The 16,759-nt window shown below is 43.0% G+C and overlaps 1 protein-coding gene across 1 annotated transcript in view; it reads left to right on the top strand.

The window, feature by feature from the left end:
• The window catches only part of TEAD4 (TEA domain transcription factor 4), a 59,806-nt gene extending 49,178 nt beyond the window's left edge, over window positions 1–10,628 (top strand). Inside the window, exons 11-13 of the mRNA XM_026868521.1 lie at window positions 5,930–6,070; window positions 7,502–7,654; window positions 10,391–10,628. Coding sequence (XP_026724322.1) covers window positions 5,930–6,070; window positions 7,502–7,654; window positions 10,391–10,504 — 408 coding nt within the window. The 3' untranslated portion in view covers window positions 10,505–10,628. The remainder of the gene's footprint in view (window positions 1–5,929; window positions 6,071–7,501; window positions 7,655–10,390) is intronic.
• The last annotated feature ends 6,131 nt before the right edge of the window (window positions 10,629–16,759 follow it).

The following is a 16,759-nucleotide window of genomic DNA, read 5'->3' as shown; positions in this document are numbered from 1 at the left end:
CCAAACAAAAAACCCACAAAAAAACAGAAAAAATACTAGCTTGTTGAGGTTTACTATGCTCTTCCCTGGAAGAGCATCCCTTCTCTTCCATCTAGAAATCTTGTCTTGTAGGTATTTAAAAATTCTGCTTACTTCTCTGGAAAGGAGGAATTCTCAGCTGTTTTCCCCAAAACAGTCAGATCAGCTCTCTTGCATACAATATGTAGATCTCTGAGATGTGCTAGATCACAGATACCTCAGTGATTGCAGTTTCACCACGCTATGTAATCTGTTCTCAACTTGCACAGTAAGTTGAATGCATCCCAGACACATCAGGTTGCTGTTATGGTAGAGTGTGCGCAGCTTTTGCATCTAGAACTTCTTGAACGGAAAGAAAGAGCCCTGACTTTGTCAGACAAAGTAGTATAGTATGGTCCAGTTGGTGGCTCATAACTCAGATTTATCTTATAATGTGCCTCATCTATTTGATCTTCTACCTTTGCCCTTGAAGAGACAGAGAGCAGCTGTTTGTGTGTTGGCCCCTACTGCAGTCCCACCCTGTTGCTAGCAGTGGCTAGGAGAAGCCTGTGGGGCAAGGCAACTCAGCCCATTGGCCATGGACTTTTCTAAATCCTGACTGTATGTCTCCTTTGGCTGCCTAGACTGGGGTAAAGAACGTATTCAAGAGTTATCTCAATTGTTGGACATACTAGTGCATTTGCCAGTGAGGAGCTGAGGCACCTAGGTTCTGGTCTCCAGGTCAGAATCACATTCAGCTATATATGCAACAAGTCCATGCATTCCCAGACTATAAAGTGAAGATTAGCCTTCCTACTTGATGAAGTGCTAGGAAGATAAATTTCCTTTAAGTCATAGTCACTTTTATTCTCTTGCATCTTTGAGGGATTGAAGGTACTGGACAGAGTAAAGCAGACCTGCCTCTGCTCACCTTGTGCGCTCACCCCAGAATTGGATGTGCTTTGACACAAGGTTTTCTTTAGAGAAAGAAACTCTGAAAGTGAAGAGAAAGGAAGAGTCCTTTTACAAAAGCAGCAATGTGGTTTCTAGTCCTGATGGCCTAGGTGTTGTGAGGCACTCATAGGAATCTAGGCATAGAGGCTGCAGCATTTTGAGATGTTAAGATAAAAGCAGTAGCTCTTTTGGCCATTAGAGACCCCATGATGTGCAGTATGATTTTGTCCTGGTCTAATCCCGGGAACTGTAACTGCATCCATTAGTGATTTACTTCAATGTCCAGTTGACATTTAAAAGTTAATTTTGCTATGGCAGATAACGGTGTTCTTCCTCAATTTCTGTTTTGTCTCCCTTCAGGAGATATAATCATCTCCATAGCAGGAAAAGCTCACAGGTTGGACTTCAACTCCTGAGTGGTTCTTTGGTCTCATATTCATGTACATCACTGCCATTTTCAATTTACACGAATAAACCAGGTTGCAAATAGTTCAAGAGCAGATATATGTGTGCTAAACAATCTCTGGTATGGGGGCTGTAACTTCCATGAGAGGGTGGGAACCAGCAGCTGTAAGTAAGTAAATGAGCTGTAACTGTAAGGTCATCAGTGTCTGCCTGAAGTGCTGCAGCCCCGTTCTCCTGCAAACGTGGGCTGGAGCCCTCGGCTAGCTGCTGCTGCCATGCCCTGGAGTTGCTGAAATTCCATGTATGTATGTTTATGGGCTGAGATTTTCAGAGGTGGGTGCACTGCTCTTGTTGATTGACCACCCTAAGACATGTCTGACAGTCCTATATATGGGACAAGCTTTAGAATAAAAGGTGCAATATAAATGTCAGGGAGTTCCAGCATGACACCATTGCTACACTGTGACAGGACTTCCAGAAACTGATTGTACATAATGTTAGTTGAATGGCAACGACTGCTTAATTCAAACAGTATTGCCATAATTTTGCCTACTGCCAAATATTTTAATGTTGATTAATTAGATGTTAACTAGCTGTGAAATTCTAGTCTGGCCTTTTGACTGGAGACTTGCCAAATTGTGGAGGCACCTACAGTGGCTTCTTAGGGCTAGTGAAACTTTTCTCATTAAGTGAAACTAGCACCTTTCTTCTTTGCCTCATATTGACTGCACTTATTTTTTAATTTGTCATTAAGAGTTTAGGGGAATGTAACCTTAACTTCACTATTGAGACCCTGAAAATGTTTGTCTGGTTCTGCAGTGAGCACCTCCACTGTGTTTATGTTGCAGTGGTCCAACCAAACTTCTGTAGCCTTGACCCCTTTGTTCTTTTGACTTAGTGGGACAATTTCTTTGGAAAGTGGAATTGGGTCCGTCCATTGTGTTTATCACCTCCAAGGGAAATAGCTGAACAGTATTGTGAAGGATTCCTAGTCTAGTTCCTCTTTGGAGAAGGGAAGGAATTAATCTTTATTCAGACAGCTGGAGTATGGGTCAAATAAACAATACAGTTAGTTGCATTGACATGTAAATTAGTATTAGAGTAACTCAATAAAAACCTAAACCAGAATAGAGTAACATTGCAACTCTTTAATACATGTACATTTGTGGTGCAGAGTAGCTCCATAACTATAACGAGGAAAACTTGACATGAAGGATTTCAGCATGACCATAATAATTCACTTGGCAACCTGTATTATGATGTCTGTAATGCCTGTGCCTTGCCTTGTTCCTATTAATACTTGTGCTACCAGGTTAAAGCTAGCCTGGATTTGCCCACATATGCTGCTCCAGTGTAGACAAACCATTGGAGCGTAACACTGCATTACAGTTGTCTAGGTGGTCATTACAATGTGAAAGTTTCCAATCTTCCTGAAGCTGTTGTTTCCAAGTCTTGTGCAAAAGTTATTACTCAGTGGCGCGAATGTGGATGATGTAAAGTGTTTTTTAAAAAAAGTTTTGAATCCAAATTGCTTTACTGATGAATTTTAACAAGTGGGCCCAAAATTGTTTTCAGCGTAGTGAGGAGGCAGGAAACTATGGGCGCAAAATGGGATAAGTTGTTAAGAGAAGTCAGGAACCCTATTCAGCTGGATACGTTGTTTTGGGAAGCTGTCTTCTGAGGAGAAGCAAACATGAGAATAAAATATTGCCAGCTTTGTACAACTATCTCCTCATAAATCAGAGGGTGCTCTTGAATATATAGTATCCAAGAGACAACAAATTAAGGAAAACACAAAGGTATGGGTGCACAGCTGGTGTAAACTGGTGTGAATGTATTATGCATGTAGGGCTGAGCATATACACAAGGGTTGAAGATCTGTCACTACTTTAGAGGGAGGAATTCTACTTAAAAGAGGGAATCACAGAGAAGAAGACAAGCCATTCTGACAAGTGAACTTTCTTTCATCCATAATCTGTGATGAAGACGGTAAAACTTTTAAGGATTTTTGTAGAAACAACCCAGTCATTTTGAAGAGTGATTTGTGATCGTGTATATAAATACTGTGTTGTTATGCCCTCATTGCGATCAGAGTGAAGGCTGTATGTCCATCCCTAATGCTGCCAGTGTTGATGCAAACATTGGAGCATTCTGTCACCTTGCCTGCGCTGCCTCTTTGTCCCACTAGAATTACGTGAATGCCACAACTCCTATGCGCTGCCCACTCTACTTCATGAAAAACCTATCCTAAATCTGTCTTTCACTCACTTCTGACTTTGTGAGTGAAAATAAAAAAAATAATTACCTTTCAAGCAAACAATTGATTTGTTTGAAAGGTAATTATTTTTTTTAATATGTGTGCACAATGGTGCAGTGGCAGCAATGCCCCAGTTGTGCTAAGTGGAAAATGGAACTGAGTTTTCTGAAATAAATGTGGAGATGGTACATTTTATTTCCTTTACCACCTCCTCCTTCACACACCTGAAGTGGCAAGTTAACATCCATGGAATTAGATTGAATGGAAATACTGCACATAATTACCTGGCTGCTTTTCTTGCTGGTTTTTTTTTGGCATTGCTACTGGCAAAATGAATTGTTCTGTGACTGTAACTCTGTGCGATGGGATCTGCTGGTGAGTGTTGCGGTGCAGAGATGGCCAAGCCCAACTCTCCAGGGGCAAAAATTTTAACTTGAATGACAACAAAGTGTGTCTTCTAGCAGGTTACCAGTTACTGCTGCAGTTACTCAAACCCAGTGTTCACTAGAAGCAGCAGCCTTTCTGCTTTTCCTATTGCTGCCCATCCTCTCAACACATGTTCTTTGTCTCAACACACACAAGTGCTTCTGAATCAGGTCAGGGAGCTGATCCCACTGAGAACTAGCCGAGTAGTTAGTTCCTCAGCAAGTCTTGTAATACAGCTACAGAAACATTTGTGTCCGTACAGGAGGAATGGGGAGGCACAAACTGCTCCAGGACAGTGAGACTGTTCTCTTGCTGTCAGGACCAGCCTGGTGTTATCAAACTTGAACTCTGAGCTGCACTTTCCCCAAGAGGCTCAAGCCAACCTGAGTATGTGTTGCTATCAAAATAGGCAGTCTTTGTGCCCTCAACTTTTGTGTGCGTTCTCACCCTCCTTCCAGCCCCAGCAGCTTTGTGGAGATCCAAGTGAGTTTGCTCGTGTGACTGAAAATTAACTCACCAAAACCACACCAAAATTTATTTTGACTGGGATCAGCTTTCTCATGTGGCTAACCACAGAGTTGTACAATTGCTAATGGTGGCACAAAGGCAGCAGCAAGCTTGTGGGGCTACAGATGGGGAGAAGGCTGGACTGGCACTTTCTAGATTGACTTAAACCTCTTGTGAAATTGCTACTTAAGAGAAATAAGCTAACAGTATTATCTCACGGCAGAGACAAGTATTTTGTATGGCAAAAAAAAGGGGGATTGATTATTGAGATAGTCCAGTTCCAAGGCTAGCGTTGCTTGTTCTAAGTGCTGCTCTAGATCTTAAATCAAAAAAAATCCTGACATATGCTAAGAAAACTATGCAAGAATGGCATCTAATGCACACTGTATCCACTGTAGCAGGAATACGCTTTTCTTCAGTTTCCCATTTCCTCAGCTCAGCAGGAAGAATAGAGCAGTCTGAAGTAGCGTATGGGAACTGATCATGACTTTTCTGCTGATGTAAGTTAACACCTCCACTTGTGAAGTACAGAGAAGCTCTTACCCTTTCGGTTTTGGAAGGGTGGAGGCTGGGCTGGGCATTCCCACACACCCTTTGCCTTTTCAGGTTTAAGGGAACCGCCTTTTCTTTCTGTAAGTGTGGTTTGAAGGACCCCTGGTGGAAGCTTCAGACAACCAGGATTTTTAGGAGTCGGGTCCCAACATGAGGCTTCAGTTGGCCAACCTTAGTCACCCGCGTTTGAAAACTGTGGCTTCTAATGGAGATGGGTTTGTATTCAGGTGGAACTGGGCGGGATCCATCAGCAGCCTCCGTTCCTTATGCTGCATCCTGTCTGACATAGCGCCGGAGCCTGATGTGTGTGTACTCACAGGGTCCTTCACTCTGCTCTGTGTCTTTCCCCTTACCTGCATATCCAGGTAAAAAAAGCGCTTTATTACAGTTGCTGTACCCTTGTTTTTCCTCCTTAGTGAGGCAGCCCAGTCTAGCCTGTCTGTTGCCTTGCTCTGTCTCTACAGTGCCCTCCTGTCTGCTCTCCGCATGCTCTTTGGGCACCTCCATGGTGTTCTGGCACTGTTCAGTTATGGTAAATACCAGCTATGGCAAGGGGCTGTATCATATGTTTTTCATGTTAAGAGGATATTCCACCAGATTTCCCCGGTGTGTATGCACATCCTCCCCACCATTTTCTAAAGTGGGAACTAGATTTTAGCATATACTCTTCAGACTTTCCCTGCTTGTTGATGCACACTGATCCACTTAAGGAGCTTTGGACTCTCCAGTACTTTACAATCTTGGCTGCACAAGGTAATGGTGAAAAAAACACCACAACCATCTATTGATAACCACCTATTTTTCTTGCCCTTTTTTTTTTTTTTTTGGCAGGCTGATTTGAACACCAATATTGAAGATGAATCCAGATCTTTCTATGGCGTTTCCAGCCAATATGAGAGCCCAGAAAACATGGTCATTACCTGTTCCACAAAAGTGTGTTCCTTTGGAAAGCAGGTGGTGGAGAAAGTGGAGGTAGGAAGCAGACACCTGGGTGCAAGGTTCTTTCTAGCTGCTGTTTTGTCACTCAAGTATTTGCGTCCTGTGTATATCTCAAGGCAAAATATATGCTATGCTTGTTGTGGGGAGATGAATGCCATAGATTATTATTTCTGAGACATGCAGGTGTAAGATTGCTCCAGCCTGCAACATGGCCTTGTCTCAGGACTTCATTGAAGGTGTGGTAGTGTTGGCTAATTCTTCTTTAAATCTCAGTTTCTGAAGACAGGTAAATATGTAAGACTCAGCTCCGGTGATTCTCTACGTTTTTTGGGGAGCAAAGAAAAGCTAGGAAACCTGGACCCTTGTTTTATAGTCTCATCAGTGGTTTTAAACAGAACATTCATAGACTATAGCCATTAATTAGTAGACTGGAATAATTTACAGACTTACAGTTTTATGAGGCTTATCTTGGTGCTTGTACACTTACAGCTCCAGCAACAGTGGAGTTGCATAATTATGAGTATATCTGGCATTGAAGAAATTCTTTCTGATGCCACATTCAGCTGCTACGAGAGCTGTTCTGACACGCTTCCTGATGCTCCCTTGCTCAAGGAGCCCTTAGATGCAGGAGGAGCTTTTACATACAGAACACCAGGTGTTCTTGTGTCAGCAGTCAGCTCAAGCTACATCATTCCCCAAGATCTGTCTCCTGCCATATGACAGACATGCCTGAAGTCTGGTTATGTGTTTGCATGATGTGATGAAACAGGTCAAAGAAAGGTGTCGTGGTGCACAGGAAAGGAGAGCAAGCTCTTGGGGTGAACGGAGGTAGTAGGCATTTAAGGGTCTGCTGTGAAATGATAGAATCCAGCCTCAGCTTCTGTTCAAAGGAAGATGAAATATACAGGAAATATATAGGATGTGGATATGAACAAAAAAATCCCTTTGTGTAACATTGGCCAGACCCTCTCCTAATGGGGAGCAGAGATACTCTGTTGTCTCACAGGTACCAGCAGGTTTTAGTCCTTCCCAGCTGTGAAGCACCCTAAGCATATGATTATCATAATTACTAGGAGTTTCCTGGTCTTGCTAAAGCAGTAGCTTTTAACTTTTTCATTTCATTCACACCTAGTATTTTTTTCAGTAGAGATGCAGACCATAATAGAGCTGACAATTGGTCTGCTCCTCTTAGTTACCTTTCACAGCTCCTTGGAAGTTTGCTGCTCAAAAGCTGAAACCCACTGCTCTAAAGACAAAAGAAATAAACCCAGAGAAATTGGAGGGCTCAAGGAGACTGACCTTGTTGCAAAGTACTGTAGAGTAATGATTAATCAGCTCATTACTGTTAGTAAAATGACTTGAAAATTCCATTGTAATTTTTCAGTTCTGAATGGCTTTATGTGATTAATGCTACTAACGTGACATCATTAACCCCATGTGCCCCTTTTGTGTTTTGCATTGCAGACAGAGTATGCACGCTATGAAAATGGACACTATTCCTATCGCATTCACCGTTCCCCTCTCTGCGAATACATGATAAACTTCATTCATAAACTCAAGCACCTTCCTGAGAAGTATATGATGAACAGTGTGCTGGAGAACTTTACTATCTTACAGGTGGGACTTTCAACTGTTTTCATTGGAGCTTGGAAACATGTAAGCCCCATGCAGGAGTTCACTGTTGTGAGTCAAAGCTGATTTCCTTTTACATCTCAGCATCTAATTGAACTTAGTATCTCTCACGTATATTGCACCTCAAGACCATTTACAGACTCTAGAGCTAGTAACTCATGCAGAGAAGCAGCAGAAGAATTTGAGAGACCTGAGTAAGAGAAACAAAAAAAGAAAGATAAAGGGAGGACTCATGAGGCAGAGAGATAAAGGAAGGAGAAGGATGCAAAAGTCAGTGAAGGAAATGCTCATTCCACTATTGGACAAACGTTGAGGTCCTTTCTGTGCCCTGGCCCTTTTTGAAAGGTAAAAAAACCCAAGAGCACTGTTAAGTGACTATATAATTTTGTCATGAGAAGAGTTCTTCACTGACAAGGTGGGGGGGGCAGGGGGAGGAAAGTTGTTCTCCTAGGACCATCCTGAATGTTAAAAGAATATGGAGGCACATAAAGGAAGGGGCATGTTGGGGGAAGCTCTTTACGAATCACTGTGACCTCTAAGTAGGGTGGTACCACACTGCTACAGCAACTAGGTTTGCATTAGTGTCTATGTTATACCAGGAGCCTTTCCAGCATCAGATGCAGCCTAAATTTGGGAAGAGGGCAAAGACAGCTTAAAAGGTAGATTTTCCTAATGGACTGAGATCTGTGCACGCCTCTACAAGGCATGTCACAGATCTTCACCCAGGGAACCTGAGCTTGGGTAAGTAGGAGAGATGCTAGTGGCTGTATGAAAGAATGGAAATCAAGTGGTCTTCATTACATTCTCTGGAGATCTTGTGGGACTTCAGAAAACTCATTTCACTGTTTTGTGGCTCAGGTACCTGAGCTATAAAACACAAGGTTAATAATATACCTCAGAAGGCTTTAGGAGGCTTTACTCTTTCATGTTTTTACTAAGATCTTTAGCATCTGAAAGAAGAGAGAAGTATAAATGCTAAGAGTTTTTTCAGATGAGCAAAAGCATGAAGGGGGCAGGAACAGAGAGATGGAAGGCCTGCATGCTGTAATCCATACTGAGAAACGCTGTAACTGCTTTCTGCATGTTTCATTACTTAGTCAGGGCAGCGCTTGCTATACATTTTATAAACAAAGTTGTCATATAATTACATTTCATCTGGGGCTTTTTGTTTAGAGTAATCTCACGTCCTTCCCTTACCTCCTGTCACAGTGCAGGTCTCACATGGGTGCTGGCACATCCTTTTAGATACTGCCTTTCAGTCCTGCTTCCTGAGCAGCAGGCTGAGCATTTTCCACCCTCCACTCCCCACTGGGGAGCTGAAAAACAGTCGTGCTTAATGTAAGGTGTGCTGCTAGTCTTCGGTCCCCACCACCAATTTCCGAAGAAAGCTTAATTACATTTTTTTCTAGACCCTTTTCATGAGCTTTGATACCCCTAATCTCACTAGGATGATTTATCTTGCTTTGCACATTGCTCTGGATTTAGCCCTCCCAAGATTTCAGAGCCCATTTTTCAGAAAAGGCTCTGGTGCCTTACCACACCTGGATGCGTGTAACTTGCAACAGCCTGCAGAAGGAAGGAGAAGGATTAGTTCTCTAGTTCAGCTGCAAACTGAATCACGAATTAAGAAAAGAAAACACAATAGACCAAAATCAAGCTGCTGAAATCAATAAGCAAGTTTGAAAACAGCTATTTTCTTCTGTTAGAAGAACAGAAGGCTTTGGTACAGTTCAAGCCTCCAGCTGCTATGTTTTTCTTCTGCAGTTAAGTTGGTGCTACTGCTGATAAAAAGGTATCTCCTCTAGCGGGAGAGAACTGCTTGAAGCTTTAGCTATGGCACAAACTCAGATGACAAGAATGTGCTAAGTTGTGCAGTGACAGAGAGAGGGAAGCAGAACTAGGAGCTCTGGGTGCAACATTTTGCTTGTCCCTGCCATGTAGCGTAGGCAGTGCATGCTTTTGAAACTAGGACAACACTGTGCCATCGCCGTGCTGGTGACACTTAGTCACACTGCAGACAAGCTAAGGTTCCTGAGGGACCACAGAAAAATAAATGGAAAAAAAGGAGCTTCCGTAAGAACACGTGAGTATAGCAGCCATCTTTCTCCTGACATCTACAGTGTTTGGAATGGGAGGTGTAATGGAGTCAAACCTGTAAGTCTCCTGTAAAATGAGTTATACTCTACAATCCTCATGGTCTGTGTCTACCACTGAGCAAGAGCAAATGGAGGGAAAGAACTGTTTATGGCTGTGATATATCAACACATAGGTGAGCAGGAGTGGATGTGCCGTAAGGGGTGGCCTCTCTATACCCAACCGACAAGAGTAAAAAGGTTTTCCGTGAAACACCTTCTCTCTGCTGAAATCCACAGCACCACTGGGTGGGTAGTAGAGGACCTAGTGGATCTGCTTCCACTTATGTGGTCACTGCTAGGTCACAGCTTTCCTTTCTCCTCAGTGAACTCTGCTCACCTCCCTGTCTCTTCACTGCATTGTAGTGATGCTGTGAAAGTGCTTCACTTGGGTGTGTGGGCACACAGACTGGGTGTTGTGGTGGCCGAGCTGTATATTGTTCCTGTACTTCTCTGTTCTTTGCCTATTGTAGCCAGTACTAATGTTTTGCAGTCAAAAATTAATGCTTTGGTCTATGCTAAATGTGTTGGAATATGTAAGCAAAGAAACAGCAGTTGCTATCTCAGTTTCTTTTCCTTTTCTGTCTAGGTTGTGACAAACAGGGACACACAGGAGACCTTGCTGTGCATAGCATATGTTTTTGAAGTGTCAACTAGTGACCACGGTGCCCAGCATCACATCTACCGGCTGGTGAAGGACTAGAGACTCTCTGCCCTGAATTGTCCATGGAATGCATGTCTAAGAAAAAAACCCTGTGCTTGAACAACCCCTGCCCCATCATACCAAACTGAAGAATAAACTGCAGATATTGTGTATTTTCAGAAAAGCACCTCTGAGCTGTTTTGTGATTGACAGGGTCAAATAAGTTTGTATCTCCAGGTTTGTCAAAGAAACAGGGAAATAACTGCTTAAAGGTTTCACCACAAACTCATCCTCTGGAATGTATTTCCCACAGAGTACACACAGGGTGTGATCATACACATAAAAGGAGTGAGGTAGGGCAATGGCAGCAGCTTCCACAACCACATATGAACAGGTTGAAAATGTTCTCGCTACATCTAGTCTGAGTGCGTGCACTCCTATACATTCATTTGTAGGCCAATGCATGCACAGACATGCTTACCATATATTTATATAGATGTCAGTTAGACATGTGTGGGCACATGCATGTGTACAGAGATTGCACATACAGCACACACATCTGCCTGTCTCGCTGTCCACCTCAGCAGGTGTGCAGTCAGAGGCTCCTTCAGCCTTCCTCCTATTAGAGGCTGGATAGTGTTTTCCTCTCTTTTGCGTGTGATAGAGACCAACCTTTTACTTTTTAAATTAAGTTATGCTTAGAAAATTGGGTATGTTAAATCATGTCTTGCCCAGCAGATTTCCTCCGTGTATCAGGTCTGCTGATTTGACTGACTAAAATAATTCTTGCTGCTTTTGCTTCCATTCTCCCTGCACAGTTAGCACTGCTTGGGGAGCTAGACTCTTTTCTTGAGCACCAGCAAAATAATTGTTTACTGGGATCAAATTGTTCCACCTGTTAGTTGCAGTCAGTGAAGTGCACAAATATTGCTAAGTGCCAATCTTCCACTCCCAGAGAATGTTCTTCCCACATTTTATGGACTCAGATTAATCCTTTGAGTACTTGAAGATCTCCACTTGAAGGTCTCCGCTGGCTTTTTCACAAGTATTGTTAAATATTCCCCATCCTCTCATTGAAATTAATGAAAGATGCTTAGTCACCTTCCAGTGTACCACCAGTATCACTTCCACTTGGTATATTAGAAGATTCGCTTACTGGAATACATTCTTTTAAAAACATGATCTGCTATTGTACTCAGTTATCTCCTCCAAACTCCTCTTCATTATTCTCAGAGAAAGCACTAGAATCATTCACACCAGTTCTCAATTCTTTCACTTCCCAGGGGTTCTCGGGCTCCTTAGCTTTTCCCCACAAGATATTTTGGGCAATCTGCTGCTTTAGATGCTTCTTTCAACATTCTAATTTTTCCCTAGCTCTTCCACTTGATTGTGTTCATGAATTTCTTGTGTGTCATTAGCTGTGCTTTCTCTTACCCAGATTAAAAAAAAATCCTGGTAAACACCGAACTTAGCTAGTAATAACTTCAACCACTCCGTGCAATACTTCTGAGGAAGAGCCTTCTGATGCCTTGGAATCATCATGGTTTTATTTTGAAGAATATTGAGAGCAATTGTTCTTTACTAGCTCGTAAGTGTAGAGAAACATGCAGTGTTTTCCTCAATTACTTAAATCTTTAGTACTCCTCTGGCTTGTTTCTGGCTGGAAGTATGGAGTTTCTTTGTGAGCCGTTTTCCAAAGCCTGTGTGAAACTTACTCAAACCTATAATGCTGCCTCTAGAATTGTAATACTTAGTTTATGACCTTAGGATCCAATACAAACTTTTCTGACTGTGTTGCAGCTGGGTGAGTTGATTCCTCACAAGGAATTAACATTCAAGAAACAGTAAAGAATTAACTATTAAAAATGAACTTATAAATCAAGTGAGTTAGACAAGTTTATTATGGTAAAATTTTGATAATGGGACCTGCTAAAATTTTTTTCTTAAGGATGAGTTCACATTGGTGTGGCTGTCAGCAGTTAGTTGAAAAGAAAACTACAAAAAAGACCTTTAACAAAGATGACATGACTGTGTTAACTGAGGGGAAGGTGGGTGCTGAAAAAGATGAGTATAGACCCATTCTCAACATCATCAGTAGTCTGGAGGATGAAGAAAACAGCAGGCTAAATTAATCTACAGGTAGCACTGAGAGATTTTTGTAAGTGGAATGAGTATAGAGAACTTGAGCGACTTGAACACCATTGAAGCACTAGGATTGAACTGGGAGAATAAATACTAAGAATGACTTGAAATATCATTTAAAATGTCCTTAAAAGGACAAGAGAAAGATGGCAAATGAAAGGTAAATTATCAAAAAGATAGTCAGTGCCTGAGTGGTACATACTCAGAACATGATCCAAAATTGGACAGCATGTTGGAACTAACTGTCAGGACAGTTGCACAAATACAAAACATCAGAGAAGAATGTGAGATTCAGATGAAAGTCTCACAGTGCTACCCACTCAAATGAAATGGAGACATACACTGGAGGATGAAGAGTTCACTATCTGTGGAAGAGGTGATGCCAGGCCTTAAAAGGTGTTCCATTTGGCCTAGAATGTGAGAAAGCCTGAGGATTTCCATGTCAACAAAGATTTCAGAGGACTAGAATATAGACTACTTGCAAAGACCTACTGAATGTGCTTCATATAGAGATAGAATTTTAGAATACAGTAGAATAGTTCCACTTGGTAGGGACCTACAATGATCATCTAGTCCAACTGCCTGACCACTTCAGGGCTGACCAAAGGTTAAAGCATGTTATTAAGGGCATTCTCCAAATGCCTCTTTAACACTGACAGGCTTGGGGCATCGACCACCTCTCTAGGAAGCCTGTTCCAGTGTTTAACCACCCTCTCAGTTAAGACATGCTTCCTAATGTCAAGTCTGAACCTCCCCTAGTGCAGCTTTGAACCATTCCCGTGTGTCCTGGCACTGGATCCCAGGGAGAAGAGCTCAGCACCTCCCTCTGCACCTCCCTCCCCAGGAAGCTGCAGTGAGCGATGAGGTCGCCCCCCAGCCCCTTCTCTCCAAACTAGACAAACCCAGAGTCCTCAGCCGCCCCTCACAGGACATGCCCTACAGCCACCACCTTTGTTACCCTCCTCTGGACACAGTCAAGGACCTTCAGATCCTTCTGAAAGTGTGGGGCCCAGAACTGCCCCCAGCACTCAAGGGGAGGCCGCACCAACGCCGAGCACAGCGGGTGATCACCTCTCCTGGCCGTGCGGTGCTGGGTGCACCCCAGGATGCGGTTGCCCTCTGGGCTGCCAGGGCACACTGCTGGCTCATGGTGACCCTGCTGTCAGGCAGCACCCCCAGGTCCCTCTCTGCAGGGCAGCTCTCCAGCCACTCCTCTCCCAGTTTATACTTGTGCCCAGCATCACTCCATCCCAGGTGCAGAATGCAGTATTTGTCCTTGTTATATTTCATGCTGTTAATCATTGCCCAATGCCTCAATCTATCCAGATCCCTCTGCAAGGCCTCTTGTCCCTCCAGAGAGCCAACAGCACCTCCCAGTTCAGTATCATCAGCAAACTTGCTAATGGTGCATTCAACACCTGCACCCAGATCGCTGATAAATATATTGAATGGAACTGGCTCTCGAGTTGAGCCCTGAGGAGCAGCGCTGGTGACTGGTCACCAACCAGATGTCACCCCATTCACTACGACCCTTTGAGCTCTGCCCTTCAGCCACTTCTTCCTTCAGCACACTGTGAACCTGCTCATCTCACCGCATCAAAGCCTTACTACAATACAGAGAAACTACACTCGCTGCCTTTACTTTCACCCACTAGGTGGGTAACTTTATCATAGACTATAAAATTATTTAGACAGGACTTCCCTTTGTCAACCCATATTGACTGTGCCTAATCACGGCATTGTTCTTCAAATGCCTTTCGATAGCCCCCAGTATAATCCTCCCTATATTTTTTCCAGGTTCTGAGGTTAGACTAACAGGCCTGTAGTTTCCTGAGTCTTCCCTCATGCCCTTCTTGTAGTTTGCAGTAATTCTGGCTAGCTTCCAGTCAGTGGGGACCTCCAATTTTTGTGTTCAGGTAAGCACAAGCTGCACCAGGACTAGCCTTAAAACACAGCCCTGCAGTGCTGGAGTCCCAGTGGGCCTGGACAATCAATCTGATGTGGAAGAGGGCCTAATTGACTTATTTTTTCATTAAGCTATTGCATACCAGTTGATCTGTTTTAACTGTCCAAGTGCAGAGGGTTTTTTTTGCACGTAGGAGGGTCACTCACAGGGATGAGTCCTCACCAGACCTTACTGTGGAGCAGCTGACATGACACTGCCTCTGCCATGCATACTGCACTTATTTGTTGCTCATCGCCTGTGTCTAGATCATAACCTGTGCTTTGAAGCATGGGAAGGATGTGGGCAAGTAGGATAGCAAAGATGATGCCATGAAGTCAGAGCTGGAGAAAGATGGTTTGGTTCCTGTTATGGGAAAAGGACTCCATTTATTTTTTATATACAGTGAAGTATTTCTCCCCCAGTCTTGCAGAGGTTGCTTTTAAGGACTGTGCAGGCCTTGTACTATTAACCTTCTCCGTGCAGGAGCTAAAAGTGGCCAGTAAAGGACAGAAGCACTTCTTTCATCCATTAAGCAAAACCTGCACCTTCTTTCTATGCACAAAGTTCCTGCTGTGGCTACTCTCTCCAACACACAGAGGCCTTCAGGAACTGACTTCCAAACAGTAACAGCTTTCCAAACAGGAACTGACTTCCAAACAGATTCTAAAGGCTTTCCATAAGATCTGTATAGCTGGTAACCATAATCAGTCAAGCTTGCAGAAAGACAAGCCAAGTACTTTGGAACACCTAGAAAATGGAGCATCTCGGAATGCCTGCTGTTCTGTGCGATTCATGGAAACTCCATGCAAACACAGTCCCACTCTGGCCCATCGGGTGTCCTTGCTAGCCACAGCAATGTGACCAAACCACCTGGGGCCAAATTAACTACTCTGCAAACCAGCCAGCCCCCACAGTAGGCCACACAAGTGTGAAGGTCAACAACTGCCTTCAGTCCATTACCAATCATGCACCTGCCTATTTCAGCCCTGTGCAATTTCCTTCCTGATCTTTGAAACGTGTGGGGCAGACAACAAATCAAATAAAACTTCACTAATGAGAAGAAAACTTGACTCAGGAAATGTATTTTTGGCCAGTACAGACAACAAACATGTTCTGAAATGGAAGCCTGTACAGAGAAAGGGCAGCATGTAGTCCCCCAGCGATGGAAAGTTGCTTGTGATGTGTATTAGTACTCTTTTGCAAATAGGAGCCTGGTGCCTTTCATGCATCCACTGCACGTTTACACTGGTACAGCAGACCCCATGGAATAGTCCCTAAAGGAGATGAGCCCTAGAAATCTACTTAGTCCATCAGCTGATCATGAATAAAATCACATTAAAACAGTTTTAAGACATTATCAAAGCAATGAATACAAGCCGACAGGCTGAAGAACAGATGAAATCTTAGGACAGTTGATTTAGGGACATTCATGCAGGTCTTTTTTTTTTTTGCTTAGTAGCAATGAAAGCCTCTCCTCTGGCACTATTCCTTTCTACTGTTGGTCTTGCAGTTCACAGCTCCTTGGCACCAAGAACCAAGATCAGCAAGAGATATCTACCTACCTTTCAAACTCAACGGAGAAACCAACAGAAAATTCATGTGTCTGGGAGAGCTCACTTTTATGGAGGCTACCAGATGAAGATTAAATAAAACTGTGAGTCAAAAGGAGTAGTGGAAATTTGGATCTGGACTAAAAGGCTTCTGTCCCCTTGCAGACTGAGTGAGATCCATGTAAAAATACTTCAAAGATTAAAAGGACTGTAGATGTCTGTCCCCAAAGCTTCCTTTCTTGGAATTTCACCAGAAGACTGCCGCGATTGAGAGACAGTGCATCAGAACTAAGAGCCAGCTGTAATTTTGCTGAAAATAAAGGAAATCAAACACCAAAAAGCAGCATATGTTAAAAAAGAGGTAGCCTAGTTTCAAGAGAACAGGATAAATTAACTCTATAAACAACCAGCAATAAATGAGGATATCAGTGTTTTACAAGTGTAATTTCTGTTTTGGGTAGAAATATTAACCTTAGCCTATATGAATTTGCTGTAAAATCAAAGGACAAAACAGCAAAAGCTGATTCCCCTGATCACTTTACAGCCACAACACTGAGGCATTAGAAGATCAAGTGACAAAACAGGGATCTAAATATCCATGCTTTCTTTATAAAAAAGCAGCTTAAAAGTTTCCATTCAACGGTGGTTCCTTTCTTTTCTACCCCCCACATTTCAGTT

The sequence above is a fragment of the Athene cunicularia genome, assembly GCF_003259725.1.
Source record: "Athene cunicularia isolate RWA chromosome 1 unlocalized genomic scaffold, athCun1 chr1_part2, whole genome shotgun sequence".
Taxonomy (NCBI): Eukaryota; Metazoa; Chordata; class Aves; order Strigiformes; family Strigidae; genus Athene; species Athene cunicularia.
Note: the sequence above shows the minus strand (reverse complement) of the source record. Positions and strands in the feature narration are given on the sequence as shown.